Source organism: Ilyonectria robusta, assembly GCF_021365365.1.
Source record: "Ilyonectria robusta strain PMI_751 chromosome Unknown BGZ61scaffold_1, whole genome shotgun sequence".
In the NCBI taxonomy this organism is placed as follows: Eukaryota; Fungi; Ascomycota; class Sordariomycetes; order Hypocreales; family Nectriaceae; genus Ilyonectria; species Ilyonectria robusta.
This window is the reverse complement of record NW_025764435.1, coordinates 3,783,641-3,805,238: the sequence shown is the minus strand read 5'-3', so window position 1 is coordinate 3,805,238 and position 21,598 is coordinate 3,783,641. Positions and strand designations below refer to the sequence as shown.

The 21,598-nt window shown below is 54.9% G+C and overlaps 9 protein-coding genes across 9 annotated transcripts; 8 read left to right on the top strand and 1 right to left on the bottom strand.

Annotated features, from left to right (window-relative positions):
* Positions 1-526: 526 nt before the first annotated feature.
* BGZ61DRAFT_471351 (uncharacterized protein) lies at positions 527-2,155 on the top strand (the record flags this gene model as incomplete). The annotated part of the gene is made up of 4 exons (XM_046248198.1): positions 527-958; positions 1,084-1,123; positions 1,353-1,447; positions 1,493-2,155. The coding sequence occupies 4 exons, from the start codon at positions 527-529 to the stop codon at positions 2,153-2,155; spliced, it is 1,230 nt and encodes a 409-aa protein (XP_046112763.1).
* Positions 2,156-3,552: 1,397 nt separating this feature from the next.
* Positions 3,553-3,906, top strand: BGZ61DRAFT_471350 (uncharacterized protein; the record flags this gene model as incomplete). Its single annotated transcript, XM_046248197.1, has 1 exon — positions 3,553-3,906. The coding sequence occupies one exon, from the start codon at positions 3,553-3,555 to the stop codon at positions 3,904-3,906; it is 354 nt and encodes a 117-aa protein (XP_046112762.1).
* A 1,745-nt stretch (positions 3,907-5,651) lies between these two features.
* On the top strand, positions 5,652-7,581 carry BGZ61DRAFT_526012 (uncharacterized protein; the record flags this gene model as incomplete). The annotated part of the gene is made up of 3 exons (XM_046252870.1): positions 5,652-6,287; positions 6,349-6,486; positions 6,862-7,581. 3 exons carry the CDS (start codon positions 5,652-5,654, stop codon positions 7,579-7,581), a joined length of 1,494 nt encoding a protein of 497 aa, XP_046112761.1.
* A 2,313-nt stretch (positions 7,582-9,894) lies between these two features.
* On the top strand, positions 9,895-10,319 carry BGZ61DRAFT_25810 (uncharacterized protein). The gene has a single exon (XM_046238381.1). The coding sequence runs from the start codon at positions 9,989-9,991 to the stop codon at positions 10,214-10,216; it is 228 nt and encodes a 75-aa protein (XP_046112760.1). The 5' UTR covers positions 9,895-9,988; the 3' UTR covers positions 10,217-10,319.
* Positions 10,112-11,089, top strand: BGZ61DRAFT_439346 (uncharacterized protein). The gene is made up of 2 exons (XM_046244351.1): positions 10,112-10,550; positions 10,602-11,089. The coding sequence occupies exons 1-2, from the start codon at positions 10,422-10,424 to the stop codon at positions 10,794-10,796; spliced, it is 324 nt and encodes a 107-aa protein (XP_046112759.1). The 5' UTR covers positions 10,112-10,421; the 3' UTR covers positions 10,797-11,089.
* Positions 11,090-12,265: 1,176 nt separating this feature from the next.
* Positions 12,266-17,627, top strand: BGZ61DRAFT_25799 (uncharacterized protein). The gene is made up of 4 exons (XM_046238380.1): positions 12,266-12,293; positions 12,425-15,406; positions 15,458-15,733; positions 15,785-17,627. The coding sequence occupies exons 2-4, from the start codon at positions 12,518-12,520 to the stop codon at positions 17,477-17,479; spliced, it is 4,860 nt and encodes a 1,619-aa protein (XP_046112758.1). The 5' UTR covers positions 12,266-12,293; positions 12,425-12,517; the 3' UTR covers positions 17,480-17,627.
* Positions 17,628-17,775: 148 nt separating this feature from the next.
* On the bottom strand, positions 17,776-18,986 carry BGZ61DRAFT_502031 (uncharacterized protein; the record flags this gene model as incomplete). Its single annotated transcript, XM_046251716.1, has 4 exons — positions 18,810-18,986; positions 18,550-18,743; positions 18,158-18,484; positions 17,776-18,093 (listed from the first exon to the last, which is right to left on the bottom strand). Exons 1-4 carry the CDS (start codon positions 18,901-18,903, stop codon positions 17,776-17,778), a joined length of 933 nt encoding a protein of 310 aa, XP_046112757.1. The 5' UTR covers positions 18,904-18,986.
* Positions 18,987-19,146: 160 nt separating this feature from the next.
* On the top strand, positions 19,147-20,442 carry BGZ61DRAFT_439340 (glutathione S-transferase kappa 1). The gene is made up of 5 exons (XM_046244350.1): positions 19,147-19,314; positions 19,376-19,454; positions 19,513-19,553; positions 19,619-20,093; positions 20,168-20,442. Exons 1-5 carry the CDS (start codon positions 19,281-19,283, stop codon positions 20,238-20,240), a joined length of 702 nt encoding a protein of 233 aa, XP_046112756.1. The 5' UTR covers positions 19,147-19,280; the 3' UTR covers positions 20,241-20,442.
* Positions 20,443-20,649: 207 nt separating this feature from the next.
* BGZ61DRAFT_439338 (dihydrofolate reductase-like domain-containing protein) lies at positions 20,650-21,518 on the top strand. Its single transcript, XM_046244349.1, has 2 exons — positions 20,650-20,847; positions 20,961-21,518. The coding sequence occupies exons 1-2, from the start codon at positions 20,710-20,712 to the stop codon at positions 21,441-21,443; spliced, it is 621 nt and encodes a 206-aa protein (XP_046112755.1). The 5' UTR covers positions 20,650-20,709; the 3' UTR covers positions 21,444-21,518.
* Positions 21,519-21,598: the final 80 nt, after the last annotated feature.

Here is a 21,598-nt window from a genome sequence, read left to right as displayed (position 1 = left end):
GCGCTCCAGGGCTCCTGGCCTGGGACGCCGCGGTACGTACAGCGCTGTACGAGATGCTCCGTTCAGCGGCCAGCAGGAGTGGGGCCCGCGAGACACCGCCCTGGCCACCCACCAGTCAATGGCTCGTCTCCCCTAAACCGTCCTGCTCTACAGTGGAGCCCCCGTGGTTGTAGGGGGTCCACGCCCACAGCACGCCCACAGCACGCCCACAGCACGCCCACAGGACCACACCTGCGGCCAAACAGCACCCGACATGGAACTCGCGGTTGGAAGTGAGTGGAAGCCGTCCAAATCCTTCCGTCAGATCACCCATCAGGCAGTTGGTTGAGGAGTACTGACGTGGTAGGGTGAGGGATGTGCTAGACGGGGGAGAGCAGGTGCCGTCTTGTGCAGTGCATCTCTCACCCTACTGCATCGCACTGCACGGCATCTGGGTGCAGGACCAGCAACGCAGGGAGATGAACAGAAGATCCGACGGCATAAACCGCCCAGGAACAGATACATTACACCATTACAGCGACCTAGGATGTGCCGCCGCTCGCCTCTCAGAGTGACGTGCCTTATCCAAGGGGACGGTCACCCATCCAAACCGGCAGACACACACACTCTCTCGCTCCTCTCACTCACACACCACCACAGCGCTCACACGCCCACCAAACACGAGGTTGCCCGTGGTGCCATCCTGGCGCGCTTCCAGGATTCCCCAAGACAGTTGTGTACTGTGTACCATGTACCAGAACCAGAGTACTGCGCGAAGGACACCCCCAGGACAGGAGCCCTTCGGCGGGTCGTGTTGATGCCACAGGGGGCCAGGTGCACACCATTGGCCGGCCGCCCGTCCATGGCATTGAGCCAGACTGCGCTAGACAGGGAGACGCTTCCATGGGGCAATTGGTCCCGAAAGGTCCACAGAGGAATAGTCCGTTCTTGGTTGGCTTGTTGCCGTCATAGTAAGAGGGTAAGCTTTTTGAAAGAGCAAAGGGCCAGATCCGTGGTTGACAAGCCGATCCAAGGGACCTGCTACTCCTTGGCCTACTTGTTGCGCTTCCACTCCGCCGGAATTGCTGCTAATAAATGCTAAAGATGCAAGTCTCATCATCCACCCACTCTGGCTCCCACGGCCGTCAGTGCCATGCGCGTTGGCTAGCCCTTCAGCTCGCCGTTTGGCGAAACGGTGGCTTTGGTACCGTTGTCTGACGCAAAATCCATCCCGTCTACTCCCTGGCACCATCCGGCCAGTACCAGGATACTGCCACTTCGCAGTAACACGTACAGTACCTACCCAGGTACCGAAGCCAAGCAAGGGATCAAGTGGACCATCCTCCTTGGCACATAGTACTGTGCCCTTTTAGGGAGGCCTGGGATTCAGACAGAGATCCAGCACCCGCCAGAAGCAGGTGGCCAGCCGGTGTTGATGTTGGTTGCGCGAGGGTCCCGTATCGTACTGGTCTGTACCTCTACGACATGCGCTATACGATACCCCGTGCTTTAGCCTCGCGGCCGATGCTGGGGCTCGCGTGTCGATACCTCGCCCTGCTATCTTTCCGCCCCAGCACGCACCGTTGCACGGTGTTTCCAGTGCAGGAGCCGCCCGGGTCTGGGAATGTTGAGGTTTTCTGTGATGTGGGCGAAAACGGCCCAAGAGGGTTTGACCTTCAATTCGCCATCGCAAACGTCTTGGTCAAGTATCCGGCCCTTTACCACCTACCCAGGTGCGGCTTCCGAGACCAATGTACCACCAACGTCGGTACCAGTACTTGGCCTGAGACTCGGTCCAAAATGGCACCTCATCAACGAGACCGCTGGATCATCGCCGGCCAGCCGATCGGTCCTGCGAGCCTCCCCCCAGAATCTGCTCAGGAAATTGACCTTGTTCCCAAGAGGGAAGAATCTCCCAGGGCGCCGTAAGCAGAAGACACCAATTCGGCCAGGTCGCATGGCCCCTATGAGATCGAAATCAAACCGGTCCCTGTCTCCTGCATTGCCTGGCCCCGGCTGTGGCTTGCCGGGACCTCAAATTTCCCCAGGACTCGGTCATGGGCATGGCACTGGATCATCTGCTTCTGTCCTGAGGTTGGATCAAGACGACGCCGGCCAGGACGAAGCGCGTGGCCCCGTACGCCTCATTCTGACTGCCTCCCATGGCCTGCAGTAGCCTCGTCGTGAGGCAATATACCCGGACGGGACCGTGGAACCCATCTGCAGGCAGATGGCCTCTTGGTGGTTGGAAGGGGTGGATGGCGGCTCCGATGTACTGTACATTGGGAGCGAGGCAAGCTCAAGTAAGGCAAGGTCGGTCCCGCTAGACCCTCTACGCAAAGAGTTGAGGGTCCCGAATATGCACGAAAACTGAGAAGGGCCGGGTCGTGATAGGGCACTCTTATTCCGTGACCTCACGCCGAGAGACGTGCTCGTGGCCTTATTCTTGCTGGTTCCCTGATGCCGATGCTTGCTCACTCTGCAAGGTCCCCAGTTCCCAGTCAGGATCCCCAGGCCTTCCTCAAGACCCAGCTTTATTTTGGTTCAATTGATGTTTTTTTTCTCCTTCTTCCTCATCCCGGAATCTCATCGACAGCAAAGCAACCACCGTTTCTCACCGTGGAATAACTGGAGCAATCCTCTACAAAAATGCTTGTCACCAACCGTCTCCTTTTTTTTTCCCTCCCGAAGATCAGTGGCCGTAACAGGTACTGACTACGTATTTTTAGACTGGGGCAGCCCCGGGAGGGTCCAGGGCTTGCCTTGGTGCCATCAGAACTCACTCGTCCCACTCACTCACATTATTCTGGCGGGTGTAGTGGACGTGGTTGCGTGGCGACATGGAGCAAACCATCAGGGGCGCTAGCTTGTCAAAGTAGCCGCCAGTGCCGGCTTCTATGACCTCCGCAGCCTTTCGTTGAGTCGAGTACGAGGAAAAGTCTTTGGACTTACGGAGGGCTCGGTCGACTCTGAAGAATGGCTCCTGGGCAATGGGATAGGAGACTGAGGTGTAGGCGAACAAAAAAAGAAAAAAAAAAGGCTTGGAGGGGCCGACGATGGCGAAACATCCAGAAGCGGCAGTAGCAGAAGCGGCATCAGGCGATAGCTGCGAACCCCGTCATTCTGCATCCCAGACACAGACGCCCGCCATACCCACGGGCAAATTAACCCGCTACCCACGCTGTGCATTGCTTGACTCAGATGATGGGATGGGTCTGGGGTACGACATTCTCGGACCCGCACGCCCGTCCGCCTCCAAATGATGCCAGTGCGAAGCCGCCACTTGACATGAAACAAGCTGGAACCGGGGTTCGACCTGCCTCGCGCCCATTCAAGGCGTGTTCTGTTGTTATGTGCGAATTACACGGGACATTTTGGCGATTCACAACAACAAAACACCTTCGCTGGACGCGGAGCGGCGTAGCCATTATGGACACATGTATAACTCGACCCAGATATAGTCATCAACATGACATCCCGACCTCGTCCCCTGCGTCCCGAGTGCCGGCGGCGCGGGCGGCGACGACGACCATGACTGTCCCTCCTGCTTGACCTTCAACGTTGGGATCTTCGATGGGCGACGCGTCAAGGGCAGACGTCACAGGTCGCCGGGCGGTCTGGTTGGTCGGTCAATTCCTGTGGTGCGTATCTCACATTCTGCCGCTGGCTCAGCCACGTCTAGCTCAACCGAGTCAACCCCACGCCTGCATAGAAGCAGCCCAACTCTGTGGCCGGCATGGGCACGATGCGTCGGATGCCCACCCCCATGTTCGTGGCCGCGATGTCCCCATGGCCCATGCCGGTGCACCTTGCACTCGGAGGGACGATACGCGGGGGCCCATTGGCGATAGCTTCAACGCCGGTGCCTGGGTAGTATTGGTTTTGTCGGCGCTTTGCTCGGCAGTGATCCTCGTCATGGTTTATTAAGCAGCGCCAGTCCGTTTAGAACGTCTCCTACCGCCCTCCAGCTTTCCAAGAGCCCGCACTAGGATATTCTAGGGAGCGCTGCATTTAAGCTCCCGTTGTTACCGTCCCTTTCCTTCTCCTCGAAGAAGGCATGTTCTCGCCCGTTTACTTAGTTGACCAGGTGAAAATGCCTGGCGTGCCTCGGAAACTGAGCCATTGCCGTAATGTGAGTCAGCGAGGGTTTCCCTGATGTTGTGTCTCTTGTGAAGAAGTTCGGCATCCGAGACGGCATCGACTTCGCGCCTCACTGAGTGTGCTGTAAGCCTTGTTTACCACACAGGTGTTCAGATGGCGCGTTCAGCTCGCTCGCTCAGAGAAACACGACTAGAAACACTAGGCTGCGACTGACAAGGCAAGCTCGGTCTCAATTGAAAAGAGGCTGGACGTTTCTTGTTGGTCGTTGTCTTGGTCTAGCGGCCGCCCCCAATTGACGAGAGCCGCCTTGGTCCTCGTTGCTGGCGCAGCCAGACAGACGTTGCCCCAGAAGCCCCCCCGATCCCTTTCTCCGACTCATTTAACATGGAGATGAGCTGGAGATAACGCAGGGTGGATGAGTACCACTCGGCACCGTCCTGGCGACGATGGAACGCCGTCAGTGCGCATCGATCTCTCCCTTCTCATTATTAATCAATCTCGCTCAGCCCTTTGCGCCGAATTGCTTGATTGCTTGATCGCTTGATTGATTGCTTGCCTCCCGTCCTTTCCGTGCCCTGCTCCGTCCCCTGGCTCCGTCCCCTTCCCCAGAGCCTAGGGCGCTATCCGTCCAGCGCCGGACCGTATCCATACCACACATCCTCATCCCGCCCCCGCCGGATGTGACCTACAGTTCGCTCTACTACGTAGTAGTACCATGTCTAGTACCATGTGCAAATAACAGCCAGCCTGCCAGCCAGCCGGGGGAATGTCGACGCCAAGGTCGATGCGGACCAAGATATGCGGACGGCAGCGCTACTGTAGCAGAACGTCCTTTGAAGACGCAGGGCCGCCGTTGACCATTCCCAAAGCCTACCCCATCGCCCGTGGATACTCCCTGGCTGCTGCAGCTGCAAGCCCGGTCACAGCGGCGATCTACAATAGGGCGTTCGAGGTAAATGGACAGGAAAGTGACTTCGCCGCATGTCCCCTCTCCATTTTTGCAAATCGACTTCCATCTAGGCTCTTCCCATCTACCAATTCCTGCCTAGACTGTGTTTGCAGTGTATCACCGACGCAAAGTTAAGCTCTTCCCGGTCCTGTTCACCCTTGCTTGGCCGATCCAAACTCCGCCATCACCGGGCAAGTTCCCGCCTCCGCTCCCGCAGCCACAGTTTCCCCATCCGGACGAGGCGTTGTCTCGTTCATCAAGGCCGAACATTATTCCCAGCCCGTGTCTACGCCGAGTCATCGACCGCACGCCGCTCCCACAACGCCTGAGACGGTCCGGTCCGGACAGCTTTACCGCCTTCCGCCTTGCCCAGTCGGATTCGGTGGCTTCACGTGAAAAGAAGGCATCCTTGCTGCCGTGTCTCGGTGTCTCGGTGTCCAGAGGCGGGCTGCGAGAACCAACAGGCCGATCTGTCGCACATCCCATCCATCTCGCTGCCCCGCTTCCGCGCGCATCGAACAGGTTTCCTATCTCCGCCGAGCGCCCCAGCGTGGGGGAAACCTTCATCGCCGGGCGTGGTACATGCATCCAGCGGTGAGCAGAGACAACGACAACAACAAACATGGTCGGTGTGCCTCATAGCAGTGGCTGTCAGCTCTGCAGGAAGCGCAAGGTCAAGTGTGATGAGGCGCGGCCGACATGCGGAAACTGTGTCAAGTATGGCGCTGAGTGCCCGGGCTACGACCGCAGCCTCAAGTTCGTGGCTGGTAAACACCAGATCCGCCCACGGGGCAGGCGATCCGACGACGGCAACCGCAGCTCCAGCACCAGCTCCGATGACTCCTCCCAGCCTCTCGTCACAACTCTGACTTATAGGGCGAGCTCAATAGTTGCCACACCAGCCCCCCGATTGAGTCCTCTCCTAACCCCGCCGGTGGACCGTCCCCTGCAGCCCATGAGGGGCCATGTTCTCTATACCATGATAGAGAAATTCTGCCCTTCAGCGCCCCCGGACATCATGAGCCTGTTTGAATGGGTAAAGTTTGACCATCTGGGCAAGCAGGCACTTCTGGATGGCGCAATCTGCTCCTTGGCGCTGCACCTGGCGGGAAAGGAGGCTTCCAACTCGCAGCAAGTTGCTCAGAGCCGAACCGTCTATGGGAAGTCCCTTCTTGAACTCCAAGCGGCATTGCGTCATCCCTCCGCATGGAGATCCTCAGAAACGCTATTCGCCGCAATCCTCCTTTGTTTCTTCGAGGTAGTTTCCAAGACCTTTTTTCTTTTTTGCCCCCATGGTTCATGACTGATGATCCAATCAGCTGTTTGCGGGGACCAGTTCCCCCGATAACTGGCTCCAACATGCCCAGGGTATTGGCGTTTTGATGGAACAGCGTGGTCCCGCGGCTCACGCTGAAGGCTGGGATGCAGCGATGTTGTTATCGTTCCGCGGGATTATCGTATGTTCATCATTCCCTTCTCGTCACAAGAACGAATACAAGGCACGCAAGCAGCCCGGTTGTAGAACAATATCCTTAGATCAAGGACCCATAACCAAGGGCGTGTAAGTGGTATATTGGCAACCCAGCGGTTGCAGCAGGGAAAGCTCCCATGCAAGTTCAGTTTTATTGTCGTTATCGCCGGTGGCATTGTCACTGGTACCCGCGGTTCGCATTGAGATGGCACGATATCGCATATCAGATATACCCTTAGCCCCAAGTGGAGGCTGGTTCTGGCAGTCAAGCCGGGGGTTGTGGATCTTCCTCCGTCAGACCCATGACGATGGCTCTTCAATCATACTTTAGCGAGCCAAGACTGACCCTGCCACCTGTTAGATTATGAGTGACATGTTCCATCCACGCGAGGAGAACTGCTTCTTGTCTCGACAAGAGTGGAAACCCATGATGTGCGACGGTGGCCGGTGTCTCGTCCATGCTCCTGATACTCCAGTCGAGACTGTCATAATCATCGACGGCTTCTTCCAGAGGTTGGTGGATGTGCCGGCCGTGCTCAAATGGGGCTATCTAGTCCGCGAAGCGAACAATGCAGGCATCCCAGTAGATCCCTCCCAGGTCGTCATCCTCGCGCATCTAGCTGCCGCCAATTACGCGAGCTTCAGTAGATGGTACGACGAAGAGTTCAACTCGCTTCCGTATGTCCAACCCACAGAGGCCCTGCCTTCCGACCCAGCAACCTCACTTTACCCGACAATACTGGAGCACACGAACCAGTGGGCTGGTGCCATGCACTTGGCGGTCTGGGCCTCCATGCTGATTCTGCAGGAAACGATGGTGCAGTGTGGTGCCCCGGCGCCCGGCTCCGACGCGGCGAAGCAGGACCTGGTATCCAATATCCTCCGCTCCATCGAATCGGTCGCCCGGGGCACAATGGGGCCGTACCGTGTTGGGTACTCGCTGCGGATCGCGTACGAATTTGCGAGCGCTGAGGCCCAGCTCTGGATCAGGACATTGCTGGACAATTTCACCAAGAGCTATGCTGCCGTGGATAAGACAACATATCCGGCGCCGAGAGAGGACAAAGACGGGTATTTGTAGTGGAAGAGGCCAGCGGTCGGTCCTGGTTATGGGCCCAGATCCCGGAGCTTCCGAGTGTTCCCGGAAATAGGTGCCATGAGGTTTTGTTGTCAAGGTGTATTGCCTCATTTCTGTTTGGGTAAATTTTCCCAGTACACAGTCAATACTGTCAAGCTTTTAATACATTATCAGTTGGTGGCCTATATCGATGTTTTACCACAAGTACTTAATAACAATGGTGTGGATTCAAAACATGATTCATTCCATCCTCTAGGGTGGCAATGGGACCTTCGAGTATCTGAGGTTTACTCTGTCTCGTTAGCACCCAGACAAACCTTCGGCTGTTGGCTTAAATCCATGGTTACTTATATGCCATTTGAAATATGTACTCGACTTTACATTCAACCACCAAACTTATCGATCACTTGTTTATACTTCATCCTTGCGACTTTCCGATTCCTTCTTGACAGCATTTCCCTTGTGGCGACCCCAACTAGTTTAAATTTGAATCAAGCAAGAGCATTATTGATGTTACCACTTTTAAGTCGCTCATCTCGCGATTACACTTTCAATACTTTCAGCATTCTGACCGCATTTTATTGCCACATGTCCTAATTCCAATGCCCCAAGACTCGGTAGTCCGATTGTATATTATGTGATCATGACTCTCCACACCCCGACGACTACCCCACAGCGAAGCAGCACTTCTGCCACAGGACCTGTGTTAGACACAGGGCCCAAAATACCTAGTCCTGAACGGGCCTGTTAAGCCTCCTATTTAAAATTGTGGTGAAGTTTACTTCCGGGTCCATCCCTGCAGGTGACGTACAGGAGACATTTTCAGTGTAAATGATCAAGCGGCACGTGTGACCATGCGAAAGTGGGATAAGACGTGAGGACAGGGACACACGGCGAGTCTATATACTGCAGAGTGTACTAGGGGTAGAGGGTTTCTCGAGTGGGACTCAAACATTATCCATGTTCTGCTCTTCCTCGAGTTAACCGCAACATTGGACTTTTGCTCTACCACATTGCTCGAGTAATCAAGCAGAAGCAGGAAGAGAGAATTGGCGACCTTGGGGATACCTGCAAAATCTTTGGGAAGGACTTACGTGAAGACAAGTCGGATACTGGAACCCCATAGGAGGCATTGTCTTAGACCGAGTGATGGTGGAGGAAGCTGCAGGGTAAGACTTCTAGAGGTTGCTGATTTGAGCATGAGTGGGGAGTCATGACGCGAGGGGCAGAGACATTATCCTGCTAAGATTTTGTGGTATTTCGCCTCAAAGCTCCACGGTATTGTCTATTTTGTCTTATTTGAGGGACAAATGAAGGAGAATGAGGTTGGTTAAAGGGTTTGGCAGACCATGATTCGACCGGAGAATAAAGCTGTCTCAGATTTAATTCGACTTCTTCAACATGTCCAAGAAGGAAAAGAGATCAATGAGAAACTCGACTTCTCTCATTCCCGTCCGGGTGATAGCGCAGTTCCCGTCATGTTGGGGGACGCCGTCGAGATAAGGTGGAGGCAGTACCAAGCCTGTCTGAAGTTAAAGCACAGAGATCACACGTTACGCTAGATGGTACCTAAGACAAATGTAACACACCTAGTGCCGATTATTTAGTGTCAGTATACATCAGGCTAACTGGTAGCAGTCGGTCCTTCCAAGGTATTTCTAAGTTTCGAGTCATCATTCCAGTTCTGCGATGCTCCTCTGAATGGTCTTCCTTGGTCATCGTTTACCTCTATGCTTCACTTTCAGCTGTCCGAACTAGACACTCATCAATGTCGAGGATGGGATGAATTCGTCAGAGAGATGGCGGAGACAAGCTTCTCCATTGAAGGGGGTTTTACGTCGGAGATATCATCCTCGGCCATCTCGGCCAGTCCAGTAGGTTCAGAGACACGTCATATGTGTCAAAGCCAAGTACCCTAGCTGGAGGACCCAAGATGGTTTGGGTCTAGGATCTCTGGTTCTTGGATCTCTGATTCTAAAATCAGATCACTGAAATCCCCACATGTCCCCAGACGACGGCAAGGTTCTGCCGAGGAGATTCTGCAGCATCATCGAGGTGTAACGGCCCTTCTAACGTTAGCACCGCTTGGCCGCGTCAATCGGCCGGTCAGGTGGAGTCAAGAAGCTGGGGCTGTGGAGCCCCGCAGATGGCACGGCGACTTGACAGTTGGATTGGCATCATCGGTGATTCCGGTTGTGGGGCCCGTAAGCTCCGGCCAAGACCCCGGTCCAGCCCCGGAGCCAACATCTCCACAAAACATTATCCTGCTGCCTTATGGAGTGTCGATCCGTGGCTTCTAGAGTCCTTCCATTCCTGGACCCGGGTGCATGCGCCGCTCGGTTGTAGTCATTGGTCGTCTTGGCGGCCCTGCTACGGGTGCCGTGTCTCCGACTACGATGCGTCATCCCCAATGCGGGTCGGGTTGCGCCCGGCTTACGCTGTCATCCACTACTGCACCCTGTACATAGGGCGTTTGGTCTCGTTGGCAGTGGTATGGGTTGTGGCGGGGAGGGGGAGTACAGCAGTGGAGGAGGTGGTTATCACCCATCAGCCGCACGACGAGAGGACATTTAAGAGGGCGTCACGTCGCTCGTCGGGTCGGGTGAGCATCTTTCATCCTTCCTTCCACACAAGATAAGACAATTGAAAACATTGATTGCACCTGGTGTGTTAGAATTGAACGGCCTCTACGACAAATCTCGATACCCATTGACGATACCCATCAACCGGCTTGAAGCCTTTTTATCTTTAGTCTGCTGGATTATTCTCTCAATCATCCTCGCAGACGCCAAATACCACACATAGCAAACTGTCACATCCCAAATCCTCGCCTCGCCAACATTATGAACTCCTTCAATCGTGCCTCCGCTCCGGCGCCTCTCGACATGCACCGCGCATCGCGCACTTCCTCTTCTACCTCTGACCAGGGGAGTGCTGGCTACTTCGACTCGCCCGCCTTCATTGACGATAAGGTACACTCCAGAACCCCAACACCTCCTCGTATCAATCTAACAAGGATACAGCAACGCACTGGCTCGTACTCCAGTGATGTGTCCATTCTCGACTCTGCATCGTCACCGCCCAAGTCAGCTCATCCTTGGATCAAGCCCGCGGCCACTGTCAACGTATACACCACTTGCGGCCGACACACCGACCAGCTACTATTTGGCGGGCCATCCTTGACGGCGCTCGCGCGGTCGATGATGGGAAAGAAATGACACACAGGTGCAGGGTCAATGGACAATGCTCTTCATGTTGTAATTCCACTTGTTTCCACATGATCGTGTGCGATCATTTTACGCAAGCAACGTCGCTGGCCGGCATGGGATGAGAATTATGGTGGGCGGTACGGCGTTTTCTGGGGGCAACGTAACCGGCTGTGTGAGGGCGAAGGGCTCTGGCCAGAATAATTGGTGGGAGTGGCCATGTACAACACTTTACGTGTGCAATAGTTTTGATGAGTCCATGAATATGATAACGACTTCTAAATTTGGCAATGGCCGGTATGAACCGAAAAGTCAATGCGAGAATGGCCTCGCGTCCCGGGAGTTATCGCTGTAGCCATTGGTGGGTGCGTGCATGTTGACCTTGCTATTCGGGACTCGGTTGCTTGTCAGGCAGATACGAGAATGAGCCTAAGGACAGCCAAGAATGGCCAAGCTGTGAGACGGTCACATGGAAAGCGCGCCACGCCGGTCAACTGATGCGATCAAAGTTGGATCATGGCAAAACCTTGGGTGATCTAGACTGCTGCCTGTAGCCAAGAGCCAAGCAATCAATGCTCGGGAATCGGCACGTTGACGTGGGTGGTCGCCGTTGGTGGTCGCCGTTGGTGGTCGCCGTTGGTTCAACCGGCCTGTAGGGTAAGTTATGTTGTGTTGAGTCCCGAAAAGGGAAGGGAAAATGTGGGTGCCTGAGAACAGAGTAAGGCAACAAGGCAATAAGGCACCAAGGCATCAGCATGGAGACTTGGCTAGCACTTGGTGGGACTGCCACATGCGACGTGCCCGTCAACTATCAGCCCTACGACGGGAGCTTGACTTGAGCCGCAATATTCAAGCTCTGGGTGCCGACTGACAAAATCTGGGGAGCTGGGGGGGAGCTCATGGGTTGAAGGGATTGTTTGTCAAACGCGAATTGGCAGTGCAGGCGGTGTTGGGGGCGCTGAAAAAGCGTCTAAAACACGTGGTCATATTAGGTTTGAGCTCGAAACGGGCTCAAAAATGGCGAATGGCATCGTGAACGGGTTGTTTGCATGGAAAGTCGCCGTTTGGAAATTGATTTGAAGCCATGAAATGAACCTGGTTTGCGCGTTGCAAAGTGTCATGGCCTGGTCCCCTTTGTGCAGGCCGAAAAATGGTGGGCCATGTTGCCTGAAAAAAACGCTCGGACCACCTTGTTTTTCTTCGCGCCATCTTCACGTGAGGCGCAACGCCCAAACCTCTGACCCTTTGACCCTCGCTGCTGAGCGCTCGCGAACAGGACGCGCAAACCCGTCTCACATCGCACTCACCACAACTGGTCGAAACCCTCGACAAACCGCCATCGCCCCGGGTCAATATTTGATCTGTGGTTTCTTGCCGATTCTTTTGCACGGCTTTTTCGCTGCATCCGCGCTGGTTCCCGCGCGTTTTGTAAGCCACAAGCTTGCGTGCGACCAGGCCGCCCCATGCACGGTTCTTCGTGATATCGTGCACTACCCACCCAGGTCAACGGTGAGTTCCCGCTGCGAATCCAACACATTCCTCCAACATAGCCATCATTCTTTCAATGATTTATTTCCGTATTGGCATCGATTTTTGCAACCTTGGGCGATGCATTGCTGACGTATCCGGGCTGCCTCTAGACCTTCTAAAGCTCTCTCAGACCCATCTGCTGTGCTGTTCCACGCCGCAGCCTCGACAACTGCATCACCAATCGGACCTTAGCTGCATCCAAGATGGTTAGCAAGCGAAAGAGAGTCCTCGAGGACTTCGACCCGAACAAGTCGGACTCCGAGGACGAGAACTTCGACCCCACAGTGGAAAGACCACGCAAGAGCTCCAAGAAGGCACGCCCCTCGAGAGCTGGAAATCCAAGCCGCAAGCGAGCCCACCGTTATCGAGGATCCGATATTGACGACGACGAAGAAGAGCTTTCCGATAGCCAGGAGGAAGATTTCGGGGAGGACTTCGATGACGATGAGGAGGACGAAGACGCGCCTGTGAACGCAGCTGGTCGTCGGGCCAGAAAGGCTGCCGTCAAACATCAAAACTACAAGGAGAGCAGCGAAGACGAACTTGAAGAGGGTTCCAAGAGCGACTCTGAGACTCTCGAAGAACCCCCCAAGCCAACCGTGAGGCGACTTGTTAAGCTCAGAGTACCTCCGACTCCCTCGGGTGCTGTGACGCGAAGGGCAACTAGGGCGCATACAGAAGATGCTGAGGAATTTGTCGAGCTGTCCAATTCTGGCCGACACGCTGTTATTTCGCGAGACTCGAGGAGTAGGAGCCCCGAATCGCTCGCACGAAACACGAGGTCCTCTCGCGGTATGAAGGGTCTCAAGAAGCCCGAGACTATTGAAGAGGCGACACAAGAGACCAGCTCCCGAGAGATCAAAAGCGTCGACGAGATTGATGAGTTATCTCAGGACATCGAGCTGATTGAGAAGAAGGAGGAAGTGGAAGACCCGACAGCGCTGGAGCCGGAGAAGCAACCGGAGCAGGATCCGGAACAAGAGGAGGAACAAGATGCGGAGCATGATCAAGAGATGAACGATGCCGACAACGAAAAAGCGACCGGGGATGACGCGCCAGTCGAGACTGTCGAGGACGATGATGACGAAGACGATGTTCCCATCACCCGCAGGACGCGAGGCGCGCGCGCAAGTATTTCTGCGCCAACAGAAGACGCTGAATCCGACGGCGGCCCCAGGAAATCCCGCCGTCTGACTCAAAAGGCCGGCCTCAAGAAATCGACACAGGAACCTAGTAGCGATTTCGACCCCGGCGATGATTCGGAAGCCGATGGCTCTGCATCCGAGAAGGGTCGTGCTGACGTTCACGAAATTGAAAGCCCTACTCCTCGAGGCCGACCGAACCAACGAGCAAGACCGACCCGGGGTTCTCGCCAAGGCGGTGAGTCCGCAGACGAAGAACCCGATTTCGACCTCGACGAGTTGAACGAAGAGGCTCGCGAGCTTCGACAAGACTCTCGCTCACGTCGCCGACCTCGGAAAGAGTCCCCTATCGTCTACCAAGAGAACACCCGTCGATCACGAGCTCGTGTGAACTACTACATGCCTCCTCTGACTTCGGTCAACATTGAAGATGAAGAGGATCCGGCCCCAACACCTGCCCGGGCACGACGAGGGCGCGGCGGCGCTAGCCAAGGATGGGAGCGTAACCTGAACACTACGTTTGGCCCATTCGGTGGAGGCGGCGGTGCTGGCTCACTCCTCAACGGTCCTTGGGGCACCGGGGCGGCTGGAGGAGTTGACTCCGATAGCAGTGACGATGAAATGGTTCACCGCTCCAACGTTGCTGGCAACATGGGTATGACACCGACCTCTGCAGCCCCTGGCGGGCTTCTTCCAGTTGCGCCCGGCCTGAACGCTGAGGGTGTTGGCGCCACGCCTAATGTCGGCAAGATCAAGGATCGAAAGGCTTTGGCCGACGCTGACCCTCTTGGGGTTGATATGAACGTCGACTTCAGCCAGGTTGGTGGATTGCAAGGCCACATTGACCAGCTGAAGGAGATGGTTCAGCTCCCACTGCTCTACCCGGAACTCTTCACTCGATTCCATGTTACTCCGCCGCGAGGTGTCTTATTTCATGGCCCACCTGGTACGGGTAAGACGCTGCTCGCTCGAGCTTTGGCGAACTCAATTGGCTCGGGCGGCAAGAAGATCTCGTTCTACATGCGAAAAGGAGCTGATGCCCTGAGCAAGTGGGTCGGTGAGGCTGAGAAGCAGCTTCGATTGCTGTTTGAAGAGGCCAGGAGAACCCAGCCCAGTATCATCTTTTTCGATGAAATTGATGGCCTTGCACCTGTTAGATCTAGCAAGCAGGAGCAGATTCATGCCTCCATCGTCTCTACGCTGCTGGCCCTTATGGATGGTATGGACGGTCGTGGTCAAGTCATCGTCATTGGTGCCACTAATCGTCCAGACAACATCGACCCGGCACTTCGTCGTCCAGGTCGTTTTGACCGAGAGTTCTACTTCCCCCTCCCTGACATTGATGCGCGAAAGTCAATTCTGAACATCCACACCGCGGACTGGGGTCTCTCCGAGCCGTTCAAAGATTCTTTGGCTGATAACACCAAGGGCTACGGAGGTGCTGACTTGCGAGCCCTCTGCACTGAAGCCGCTCTCAATTCAATTCAGCGGACGTACCCTCAGATCTACTCCTCGACGGAGAAGCTGGTGGTCAACCCCGAAAAGATTTCTGTTCATGCCACAGATTTCATGCTCTCCATTAAGAAGCTTATCCCGTCTTCTGAGCGATCGGCAACTTCGGGTGCTCGTCCTCTTCCCAGGTCCATCGAGCCATTGCTCCGTGCCCAATTTGCCGAGGCCAAGCGGGCTCTGGATGACCTTCTGCCCCGAAAGAAGAAATTAACAGCGCTCGAGGAGGCTATGTACGAACAATTCGAGGATGACGACCATGGCTTTGGCAGAGAGCAATTGCATCAAGAATTCGAGCGATCTCGAGTGTTCCGCCCTCGGTTCGTTATCTATGGTGTGAGTGGAATGGGTCAAGCATACCTTGCCTCGGCAATCCTGCACCATTTCGAGGGTGTCCATGTACAGAATTTTGATCTCCCTAGCTTGCTGGCGGATGGACGGGTAAGCATTCAATTCTAGACACTATGGTGATGGATACTAACATGCCAATAGTCAATGGAGCAGGTTATTGTCGGCCTTTTCACGGAAGTGAGACGCCACAAGCCCAGTGTCATCTATATTCCCAACATTGAGGCCTGGTATGCGACACTCTGCGGAACTGTTGCTTTCATTACCTTCCAGACCATGTTGAGGTCTATTGCTCCCACCGATCCGGTCCTTCTGCTTGCCACTGCGGAATCCGACAAGTCGGAGATCCCTAACGAACTTTTCCGCGACTTATTTGGATACTCGCGCAAGAGCAGGATGGAGATTCCCCGGCCTGAGAAGGTAAGACATCCCACATCTACATTGACTCCTCAGTTTACTCACATTAATTAGATGAACCGGATGGAGTACTTCGCCACGACGTTGAACTACATCAAGAAGAAGCCCGCCGAGTTCCCAGATCCCGAGAACCGCAAGAAGAGGGTGCTCGAGGAACTACCAGTTGCCCCCACACCGGAGCCAGCTCCTCCCACCAAGTTGGAGATGAAGGCCCTGCAGAAGAAGGATCACCAACTTCTCAATGGCCTGAAGATCCAGCTTCAGCCCATCATGGATCAGATCAACCGGAAGTATAAGAAGTTTAGACAACCTGTCATTCCCCAGGCCCAGATCGACTATCTCTTTGTCGAATCAGACCCCAACTACGTACGACCGGATCTTGCGGGAGACCAGCCCCGACCTTTCGAGATTGTCAAAGATAAGTACGACAACGACGTTTTAAGGGACACCACTACCGGGAAGTGCTACTACAACTTGGAGACGACAACAATCGAGGAGCGCTTGTCGAACGGGTTCTACGCCCGTCCAAAGGACTTCCTGTTTGATATCAAGTCCCTCGCAAAGGACGCGAAGAACATTGGGGATAAGGAGCGAACTCTCAAAGCCAACGAACTTCTCAGCAATGTCGAAGTTGATGTAGCTAGTATCGAGAACAGCACGTCGCACATTGACTGGGAAGCCATCTATCGACGTCAGATCCAGCGTGCGAAGCAAGCAACTGAGAAAGAGCGAAAGAGGAAGGCTATGCAGTCGCTTGTGGACCGCGTCCAGTCTGATCTTGGCGGTGGGAATGACAGTGACTCTCAAGGCCCGGTGACTCTCGGAGAGCCAGTTCCCGGGTCGCGAACAATGGCTCGATTCCAGGTGAAGAGTCCACTGTCTAATGGTCATGGTACTTCCGGCCAGGAATCGCATCCCCTCAGCAATGGTACTTCTCATCCTTCTGGAGAAGGCGATGTCCAGATGAGCGGTGTTGATGATGAGACACTGCCCATTTCTGAGATGGGACCCCCGACTAATCCTCAAGACGCCAGCATTGCGCCAACGGCGATGACGCAGATTTCCCAGAAGTCTGTCGTCACTTCTTTGCCTGCGGGTGTGTCGCCGTCAGCCGTTGTAAACGAAGCCTCTACGACAAAGAGTACTGATCCGTCCACCCATCGTTCATCCAACTTCAGTACACAGATCACCAACGGAACACATGTCGAGAACCGAGGTGGCGATGAGGATAATGACGGGGAGATTCCAGACACGTTGCCTCTGGCCAGCCAACATACCCCCGACGAGCCATGGATCCATTCTCAGGCTGGGGCTCTCACCCGAAGCAACCCGATGCCTGGATCGAATCTATCGGGCAGTCCTACTTCGTCTCAGTCCCAGGTCCAGCGGACACCGGGAGGTTCCAAGGTGCATATGGGCATGGCTCATTTGTTGAATGATCAACCTATCGATGATAGGCAATCGATCCGAAATTCTGGTTCATCAGCATCCGCATCGCAGCCGCTCTCAGTTCACGGTGCAGTAGACAACTTCCTGCACGAAGTGACGGACGTCACCGGGGGTTGCACAATTGAGCAACTGGAGCAGATCAATCGCGAACTGATGGACGAAATCTGGCGCAGCAGACATGAGTGGAACCGAATGAAGGTCCTTGGCGACATCACGCGCGTATTCAATGACACTATCGGGGATATTGAGAGCATGCAAGGGATGGGCCCGCTTAGCCAGCGACAGAACCTTGACATCTAGGAGGAGAGTTCGACCAGGCAGGGCACTTCAAATCCCGCTTCTCAAGGTGGCAAATATGATGGCGGTTTGTTGAGGCACAGCAGACGAAGTCTGGGGTCTTGTAATATGAGCAAGGAAAGAAAGCGACGAGTCGGTGATTGATTGTACAGTCCATGTTTCGGAGTTGGGGTGGTTTTGTGGCCGTGAGGCCCGAGGAGGTTAGATGTGTTTGTTCTAGAGGATATCAAATTATAGGTTCAAGTTTTCATATGGCTAGCTGTACACTTGTTTTGCCTTATATACACCCAATCACTTTCCTATAGTTTGGCCTTGTCCTTGCTGCTGTCATAGCGTTTTCCTTCATCATCCTGCTCCGCTACAGTCAAGTCTGGGAGCTTCTGAGGGAGCATCCGGCGTGGGGATGTGCCGGGGACGACGTTGTACTTGGAGAAGTCTGTGACGCCGGCGTGATCCCGAAGGAAATCCTCGTCTAGGAGTAGCTCCCCGTTGACAACCGAAGGGGGCGCTTTTAGAATGGCGAGTATGGCGTCGGAGAAGATGGTGGCTTTGCGAAGGTCGTTTACTTCGTCTGGGTTGGCACGAGTGAACTGCTCGGTGGCGCCAGATTCAATAGCCTGCGTGTTGTCGTCAATATGAGAGATACGAGGGATATGGAGGTTGGGGAAAGACAGAGCTTACCACGGCAGGCCAAATGCTCGTGATGGCCATGTCTTTGCTTCCCTCGCGCTCAAAGTCCATGGCGAGTCCCTTGGTCAGCACGCTCATGCCGACCTTGCCCATGGCGTAGGCCGTCTTGCCGCGGAAGAAGCGGCTGTAAATTGGCGGGCTGACGACGATGATGCGGCCGCTGGGGCGCATGTGAGGGAGGGTGGCCTCGACAGTGGCGTAGAGGCCCTCTGGGTTGACGCGCTGCATGAGCTGGAAGCGCTTCAGGGGCGTGGATGGCACTGAGGCCCAGAAGATGGCACCCGAGTTGTAGACCAGGACGTCGATGCGGCCGTATGTCTGGAGGATTGTGTGAGCGGCTTGTGTTGTGCAGGTGGTCTATCAAGGTGAGGAGGGACGCTTACAGAGAGTGTCTTCGAGACGAGAGCCTGGATGCTCTCTGGGGAGCGGACGTCAACCTGGACGGCGGTTGCATCGCCACCGGTGGAAGCGATCTCACGGGCGACGGTGGTGATGGTGGAGGCTGGCGAGTTGGGGTTTGGAGGGAAAGGGACAACAGGCTTGGAAGGGTCGCTGACGGACTTGGCTGCGACGACGACTTATTCACCAAAGCACCTGTTAGTAGTCTCGACGAGGACGAGGAACATGAAGCAGGCGGACGAACCGGCGTAACCGTTGCTGGCGAGGTCGATGGCGACTTGACGGCCAATGCCACGAGAGGCGCCGACAATGAGGGCAACAGGTTTATCGGCGGGCATGGTTGAGTCTTGTCTTTGGGGGTGGTGACTACAGTATCGGTTCAATTATCTATTCAGTGCAGGTGGCCTTGAAGGTGGTGTTTTAACCAGTTTTAACCAGGGACGGTACATATCAGACGGAGCTATCAAATAAGCAGGCCGGCGGCACGAAGCTCTCCCCGGACCTCGGCAGCCCCACTCCCCCACATGTCCGGTCTGGGGAAGTTGAAGTTCGTCAGAACGAGTTCGGCGCGTTCCACGATCAGTAATCATTCATCTTCAGTGCGGCTGTTCTGGCCGAGGTCAGTTTGTACAGCTTACTCCTCTCGCATCCAAATCAACGGGCTTTCCATTCATCAGGAACTTAATCTCGATCAATCCAGAGCCGCGGCGACATCATGGGCGGCCGCATCGACTGTTACGTGGACATTGGTGAGCAAGACCCGGGAAGAGCTGTTTGAGCTATCGGCGCGCTTACACGGCACCAATGCAGTGTCTTTTTACAGCTATGTGGGATTCGCAGACTTGCGCAGGAACCTAGACAAGTTGGCTGCACACGGAGTTGAAGTGGAGTGAGTGCTCACATCCCTCCATGTCGCAATATGCTGCATGTTACTGACGGGAAGCTAGGTTCCACCCCGTCTTCTTGGGTGGCATCAACAATCTCTCCGGTAAGGAATTCTGTCGGCATACAGTCTCATAACGAATACACATTACTCATCTAGATGATTACTAGGAAACCAACCCCCATGGCTGCTCCCAGCTAAGGCCGCTTACCTCTCAGATGACGCCTATCGTGCCGCCGCTCGTCTCTCCCTGCCCTACGAAGGGGGCCCCGAGGACATCATGGCAATATCCAAGACCCTCTCCCCGCTGCGCGCTCTGCATTTCATCAAGGCCAACTACCCGTTGGAGACATTTCTCTCCGCCTTTGCTTTCTTCTTCCACAAGCTCTGGACGCCGCCGCACGTGAACCTCGTTGACGAAGCCAACCTAGCCGCCGCGCTCACCGAGGCAACAGAGAGAACTGATGGCGGCAAAAGGCTCTTCACCGCCGAGGATGTTGAGAAGATCATGGCGGGGAGAGAGTCGATGAAGGAGCGCGTGAAGCAGTTGACTGGCGAGGCGGTAGAGAGGGGTGCATTTGGCGCACCGTGGCTGTGGGCGACGACGAGTGAGGGCAAGACTCAGTCATTCTTTGGGAGCGATAGGTAAGTCGTCCCTCCCGAGGATGGATCGGATGAAGGATGGACACTGTGTTCATTTTTGCTAATCGGGTGCGCAGATTTAATCACTTATACCGGTTCCTAGGAGTCCCGTTCCAGGATGTTGCGGTGCTTCCACCATCCAAGTTGTAAGACGGAGGACGGAGTGCGTGACCGATCGTGTTTTTTCAAAGTAGACAGGAACGATAGTAAATAACCTAAGAGTTTATCAAGCTGAAAGAATTAGACACATGGGTTATTGGCGGCATCCTTCGCCGCTGACCTCCATTTTCGGATAGCAGCCAAGACAACGCAGCAACTTTATATCATGCATTCTATGGGCCCGATTTCCTGAATACTATATTAATCCTCAGATGACAACAATGTGCCTACTTTCTGCTACGTAAAAAACACGAACTATTAGTATTTAGTTATGGCTACAAAGTTGTTGCTTACAATGGCAGAAACCAGTTTGTGGCGCAATGACGTCTCACAAGCTGCTGGATCTGCATGGCTAGTTTGGTGATGCGAGTTGCGACTGGTGACGTTTTCACCCTTCGCCCACTTTCACACAACTTCGCATTTTTTGCCTTCTTGCACCTCGTCAACAAACTCATCCACCATGCAGCCCCTCGAACTGACGCTCATTGTCGCCGCGACCCGGAATATGGGAATCGGAGCCAACGGCTCCATGCCCTGGAACGGGTTGCGCAAGGAGATGCAGTACTTTGCGCGCGTCACCACGCACCTCCCGCCTCAGGTATTTGGGCCTCATTCGACACCACTCACAGAGCATATTGCTCGACTCTCCCGTTCAAGAGCTCAAATTACCGGAGGATTGAAGCGTGGGTAGCTAACGAAAACCCGTCTCAGGCTCCGTCGACAGGCGTCAATGCCGTCATCATGGGCCGCAAGACTTGGGACTCGATCCCCACCAAATTCCGCCCACTCAAGGACCGTCTCAACATCGTCATCTCCCGCTCCGCGCCGGCCACGCCACCGGCCGCGGATGCCGACCCCCGGGCCGAGCCCGTCAAGGTAAACTCGCTCGAGGCCGCGCTGCAGTACGCTCGCGCCCGCGCCGACGTGGCCCGCGTCTTCATCATGGGCGGGGCGCAAATATACGACGCCGCGCTCAAGCTGCCGGAAGCGCGCCGCGTGCTGCTGACGAGCATCGAGCGTGAATTCGACTGCGATGCCTTCTTCCCGCTGCGCCTCGGGGATGGTGGCATGACGAATTGGATCAAGAGACCGAGGGCGGCGTTGGAGGAATGGACGGGCCAAGAGGTTGTCGAGGGTGGACAGGAGGAGGCGGGGACGCAGTACGAGTTCCAGATGTGGGAGAAGACTGGTTGATACTTGACCTCATGATTGATTGCTCGTAAAATGATTAAGGAGTGATTCCTGTTGAAAGGGAGACGGGATATCATCATGAATTATGCATGTATGTAAAACAACCAACATGTCTCGTTCAAAAGTCCACTTCCTAGCCTCTACCGTCCCCAACCTAT